The sequence below is a fragment of the Pseudorca crassidens genome, chromosome 1, assembly GCF_039906515.1.
Source record: "Pseudorca crassidens isolate mPseCra1 chromosome 1, mPseCra1.hap1, whole genome shotgun sequence".
Taxonomy (NCBI): Eukaryota; Metazoa; Chordata; class Mammalia; order Artiodactyla; family Delphinidae; genus Pseudorca; species Pseudorca crassidens.
Window position 1 is genome coordinate 3,983,103 of NC_090296.1, and position 6,599 is coordinate 3,989,701.

Below are 6,599 nucleotides of genomic sequence, written 5' to 3' on the forward strand. Positions count from 1 at the left end.
CTTATATAAAATATGTCATTAAGATAACACCCAAACAATAAATAGACAATAAAAGTAACATTCTACAATCACCAAAGGAAATTACTAAGTAAAAAATATGCTGTAACCTTGAATCATATCTTCCTCCCGGACAGAGCGGCATCCTCTATACAAATAAAATCATACAGAAAACATGCCAACTGGACACAACATCTAACCACATCCCCAGCACATCCTAATGCGAACAGGGTTACAGGAACTGGCAGCAGGCCAGGTGATGAGTCACGGCTGTCTGGGGACCACTGTGAACGCCCAGCCCAGCCCAGCCCGCGCTAGGAATAACACTGCAATGCAGCAGGAGACGGCTGGGCTCGGGAACGCACACACGATGACATAATCCTCAGACACGGGTATGCAAAATACGTGTCCTCTACTGCTCTGTAAAAGTCTAACTTCCTTTGATGACAGTAATTTATGCAAGTCATTATTAATATCAGCCACAAACTACATTTTGGATTAGTTTTTTAACGCTCTTCCCCATAAATACGAAGATCCTATGAAGTCTGAGGATGTCTGATTCCCGTTATAAAGAACACATGACACTGTTTTATAAACTGCCGAACAATTTAAACTTTCCTGCCTCTTTATAAATTATTGTATTTTCCAAATAACAATAATTCTATTTCTGCAGAAACTTTAAAAAAAATTGTTTAAAGGAGGAGAGAAAGACACTTATTAGTTGATTCCCAACAAAGAGGGTACTAATCCTGCTATATACGAACACCATCTGCACGTTTATCAGGTAATACCACTTTCGGTAAAGTCTGAACCAGTTTCCTAATGATGCTAAAGTTACTGGTTAATACACAACAGACTGATACTGTGCTGCCTACTAACACATTCAGGGAACTAAAATACCAGCGCAGACAGGCTGCGCCCGACTCTCGAGTTCCTGTGCTGCAAGCCATACTGATACATCTTACAGCGCCCTGTGGACATTTCTTTGGTTAACTTCTGAGAGTTTATCAAATTCCTAGAGATGTTCAAAATGTCATTTAGCACTATTCTGCATATGCTTCTACTGAAAGATGAATGTATTTCAAAGTACAAGTGATTTGTATCATTACCTTGTGAATTAGGTAAGCAATGTGCCTCATTTAATGAAATACAAACAGATGCACATTCAATTACCTTAAGACTCATACCACCTCTCCTAGGTAGATGGGTATGTGTCCGCAGACTGGTGAACAGGCAACTGGAAAGGGGTGAGGGGAGGCTGCGGGCTCTCCTGCCCTCGGTCATCCCCTCCCTCCCTCTCCCCTCCCAACGTTCTCCAGCCACAGGGCAAGCCTCCTCTCAAGCTACCAAACGAAGCCAGTCATTTTCTTTGGCCAGATGACGTGTTACGTGTTCCTGGCTCTCTTTATCTTTCCTTTTCTTTTCCCTTTAAAATCCAAACAGACTCCTAATACCACATTACTTTGGGCGATTCACTGTCGTACACTCCCTCCTGGTACGCGCCCTCTTGGTAGCTCTCCGCTTTCCCATCCCTGGTACTTCCTCCAGCCACCTTGACGTCCACCCGCCCTTCTGTCCTCCTTCTGAGGCCGTGACTTCTTCGCATCCACTCCCTGCCCCGCACAAGGCTAAGAGTGTGGTGAGCGTCTTGAGTCTTCTCCTCCATCAAAACATTGTTGGGAATTTGAAAGGAGGGTTGAACCCCATGTAATCCTTGTACACAAGGTAAAACCGGGGCTCCTCTTGACATTTCCAGAAAAAAAGAGAAGGAAGTGAAAAAAACTAAGTCAGTGATGCCTAAAGGATTTAAGACTTCATGCTTTTTAAGGCTAACACTAATTCAAAAGAAATAATTGCTATGAAGTAAATGAAAACAAACACTCCTATTTAATGGATACCAAGGAATTCAACAGAGAAATTAGTTCTTAGGTTTCAGAATCCTTCTTAAAACATCCTTTTCCTAACTGGGTCTTAAAATCCTGCGGTTTTGGTTTCCTCACTCATGACAGAGGCGCTGGACTAAATCTCTCCCTCCGTTCCCAGCCATGATGCTGAGAGTCGAAATTTCCATCTGTCTTTACTTTTTAAAAAGAAGTAATGACTGCTTTCCCTTTCCTGTACATGAATTCCACTCACTACGAAACACCTCACTTTAAAAAGCATCTTGCTGCAGACTGCTTTGTCCTACAGAGGGTGGGGGGCCCACCTATGGCGTGACAGCACAGGACAGCAAGAACTCAGGCTGATGGACTCCTGGCCCAGTGCTCCAAGACAGTGCCACGTCACAGCAAGTGTTTCCTATTAATTTATTAATCATTTTATTAACCATTTTGGGGTCTAAGCCAGAAATGAGTACTTTTTACTCATCCATCTACTACATTTCTTCTCTTTTTAGGGAAATTAAGTCCTCAGAAAAATAATGTTTAAAACTCCACAAAAACATACCTCTCCGTACGCCACCGCGTCTCTAGGAAGCTGAGTCCTGCAAGGAGCAATGGCTTTCTTCCAGACTCCAGTCATCTCTGCACTAATGAAGAGCGTAAAACCCCCTGCCTGGTCCCAGACAAGCCCTGGAACCACCACTCCAGCAGCTGCAAACCGCAGCATCCTTACCAGTCCCTACCTTCACCACCCAACCTTTCACGGGACAGAACACACCCCAAAATGCACTTCAGGTAAAAAGCGCTACAAAAGTGTCATTAACGTCGTAATATGCCTATCACGTAGGGATCACCCACCTGGTCATACTTTTAGAAGTACGCTATGAGGAAAACAATTTTCTATAGGCCAGGAATTACAGGAAGGACATTTCTCTTTTTAAAACGGGGAGCTACAATTTGACATTCCCTTTCACCAACTCTTCACTATCAAAATTAACTGTTAGGGGGCCTTCCCTGGTGGTCCAGTGGTTAAGACTCCGCGCTTCCCCTGCAGGGGGCACGGGTTAGATTCGATCACTGGATGGGGGACTACGAGCTCGCAGGCCAAAAAAAAAAAAAATGATCTAGTGTTACAGTCACTACCTTTATTCTACACTTTAAAGGCGGCTTTACTTTAACAAAAAAACTTTAAAGCTAGCTGGAGTACTTAAAAAAACATATAGAGATATACCTTCATATAAAAAAAAGTTTCTATATACAATTACATGTGTTTGGAAAATTCTTTCCATAAAAAAGGGGGGAAGAGGGGGAATGTAAAGTAAAAGTAACTTCTCCTGTTCATTAAATAAGTTATATGACTTCATTGTTGGTGGCGGTCTTTATTCAGTTCAAACCATTCAGATTTATTCTCCACATCATAATGCAAGCCTGCCTTTTCACCGTAAGTAACTACTGGATGTTCGTATTTGATTAAATGTGCAAATGGCAACGCTACCTCATAAAAACCAGCCGTCCTTCTAAGTGACCTGGGCTAACACTTATGTCTAAATTATGCTAGTGTAGCCAGGATGCTAAGAAGACTGATGGGACGCCATAGTTCTTCCTCAGATTTTTGTAAGTGAAAAATAAGTTAAGACAGGTTGAATTACTAGAAATACTTCCAGGACTTTTATAAATCCAGGAATGAGATAGGATTTCAACTGCAGACAGTCTCATTACCTAGTCAACATTCAAAAGTGCAAGTCATTATGGAGCCAAGATTTGGATCCGTGGATACTCGCTCTGCTGAAAGGAGAAAATGGACCCATCAAGAAAACAGAGGTGATTTGCACCAGAAAGCATTCAACAGAAATAGGGTCCCCCTCCAATAATTTTAGCAAAGTTCAATTCTAAGTTGTTTGAGAAAAGTGAATCACTGAGGAGCACTCTAGAAGCAAAGAACAAAACCTACCATTTTTTTCTGTAAAAAAGAAACGGAGACCTAAGGTAGAAATCACTGATTTCAAAACAAAAACTGTGCAATGAAAATATGATCAAGAATCAGCCAAGGTAAAGCTACTCAAAATACAATAACAATGCAGATTAAAATGTATTTTAATAAAATAATGTATATTCATTAAAAAACGACCAGAAAGACAGATATCAAAATGCTGACAGTGGTCATATCCAGGTCGAAGGATTTCAGGTGGCTTTAATTTTATCTGTATACTTTAATTTTCTATTGTGACTATATACTTTTTTTGAAAGAAAACAGATGAGTCAAAAAATTTTTTTTTTAAAGAGTAGCAGTTTCCATGCAGGAAAACAACCCCAAACACTCGCTGGGTCACACTCGCTGACCCTCCTGCAGAGGTCAATGCTACAATGAAGCATCTCCTGAGTAGGAAAAACCTTTGAAAGAAACAAACTATCTGCAAGGAACTAAGTGTGTGTAGGGGAGCGGTGAGGCAGAGAGTTGAGATTCTCTTACTGACAGAACCATACAGCCTTTGAGATTATAAGAAGCTTGTCTCCGAACACTTTCAGACAATGCCCAATCCTTGGTGCTAAGCTAGCATTTACCTGGACATCATCCTTGGCTTCCCGGATGGACGGTGCCACACCCAGACATGCGCTGTCAAATAAGCTCGCCATTGGCTACAAAATGGTCTGAAAGCATCAAGGGGAAACCCTCCCTGAAGGCAAGCTCCACTCTCAACAGGAACCTAGGCTTGCTTTTGGGAGGTCACTATTTGAGGAGACTGCTGGAATATGCAAACCTTTTGTCCCGTCCCTCCACTAGGTGCCTAACCTAAGTCTCTCTCCTTTTAAGATCTGTAAAATAGATTCAAAGACCACGGGGCCATCATTAGGATCATCTAAGCAGCACACAAATACAAGGCATGATGAAGGAAAACAAGCAGTGGGCTGGACACTGAGATGCTGAGTCTAGCCTAGGGAGTAGGATTAGCTGGTGTGACCTTGGGGCAGTCACTTCGACTGAGCCTCAGTTTTCTCGCGTCTGAAGTGGGCAGATGCACCCACTCAACAGGGACAGCATTAAGTCCAAGAGGGAGACCTGCGTGCGCTATCCACCTAGAACAGTGATGCCCCGCTCGCAGCCGGGGCTGTCACTGTCACTCCTCGGGCCTCGGCATCTGGGTCCGCACAAGGCAGAGGCTGGGATGCCCGCCGGTCAGGGCTCCCCCAGCTCCGGCTCGCCAGTATCTCCCCCTACACCCGGACGATCGAAGGACCACAATCCAGGCTGTCCCCGGCGCCACCCCTGACACATCCCTCCCGAGGCCGGCCTTGGCCTGGACGCAAATCGAAACCGAAAAGCCCATGTGACATTGGAGGCCGGGATGCGGCCTCCGCCCGCGCTCAGCCCGGGAGACGCTGTCTCCACCCAACTCGGCCATCTTGAGGCCGAGCTGACAAAGCGATCCCATTGTTGCGGGTGACGGCGAGGCTGGGCGACCTCCTCCGTCCTCGCGACCCGGAAGGGGGCACCCTGAGGCCCCGGCGTTAAGGGGTGTGGCGGGAGCGAGGCGGGGCGCCGGGGGACCCACCGCAGCCCCGGCCCCGCACCTTTGAGCGTGGAGCGCTCCACCAGGACCGTGTGCACCTGCGGGTCCGAGAGGAACTTGCGCATCTGCTCCAGGGCGCTCTTCTCCTCCAGCGCCGCCTCGAGCGCGGCCGGGGCCTCGCCGCCATCCTCCAGCAGCAGCGGCACCAGCTTGCGCAGGTGCTTCTGCAGCACCGACACGTCGGCCACGTTCTGCACTGCCGACACCTCCAGGCCGGCCGAGCCGTCCTCGCCACCGCCCCCGGGCTCCGACATGGCGCCGCGCTCGGGACCCGCAGGCAGCGCTGAGAAGGCGGCCGCGACTCGGCGCGAGAACGAGCGGGCGGACGCACGAGAGAAACGAGCAGCACAAGCCGACCGCCCGCTAGCCCACTGCCGACTGAGGAGAGGGAGCGCCGGCTCCTCCCTAAAGGCCGCCGCCCGCCGGCCCCGCCCCGCCGCCGCCGCCGCCGCCGCCGCCGCCGCCGCCCGCCTCCCGTCGCCCGCGGCCGGCACCCGCCGCAGCCACTGGGCCCCCTCACGGTACCGACGTCACGACGTCGCGCTCAGGCGGCCCGGGTGACTCCGCCGCGCAGCCTTCTGGGACTCGTAGTTCCAGTGTTGGGCGGGGCTCCGCAGTACCGACACCTCAAGGCCTAACGGTGGGAACTTGCGGGGGGCGGTGAGAGGTGGTCAGGGACTACGTCTGTCCTGTTCACTGCTGTGGACTCAGCGAACGGCACAGAGTCTGAGACACTGCACTAATACTGAATGAATGAATGGTGTTAACGAGCTAACGTGTTTTGAGCATTTAGCCTGTGCCTGACATTGTTCTAAGCACTTAACCTGTGTAGTTTCTTTGAACGAATGAATGACTACGATGTGTTGAGCTAGAATATAGTCATCTGTGTTATTAAATATACATAGGGAGACTGAGGATCTTTTTCAGAGGGAGAGGAGATGAGGGAAGTGTCACATTGCTAGGCTGGAAAGAAGGAGGTTGGGAGGGGACGTTCCCAGAGCAGGAAGCAGCTTCTGCAAAAGCAGAGAGGCCTGACTGTAGGAGCGATGTACGGGAAAGCCAGAAGGTGACACTTGAACGGTGGGGTGAAGCCTGGCTGTTGTAGGTTCTGGTTGCTAATGGCAAAATAATTCCCCCCAGAATGCCGTGAGGA

The 6,599-nt window shown here is 48.1% G+C and overlaps 1 protein-coding gene across 1 annotated transcript in view; it reads right to left on the reverse strand.

Moving 5' to 3' along the window:
* The window catches only part of DYNC1H1 (dynein cytoplasmic 1 heavy chain 1), a 65,724-nt gene extending 59,886 nt beyond the window's left edge, over positions 1-5,838 (reverse strand). Inside the window, exon 1 of the mRNA XM_067725291.1 lies at positions 5,448-5,838. Within this exon, the coding sequence (XP_067581392.1) occupies positions 5,448-5,700 (253 nt within the window). The 5' untranslated portion in view covers positions 5,701-5,838. The remainder of the gene's footprint in view (positions 1-5,447) is intronic.
* Between the last annotated feature and the right edge of the window lie 761 nt (positions 5,839-6,599).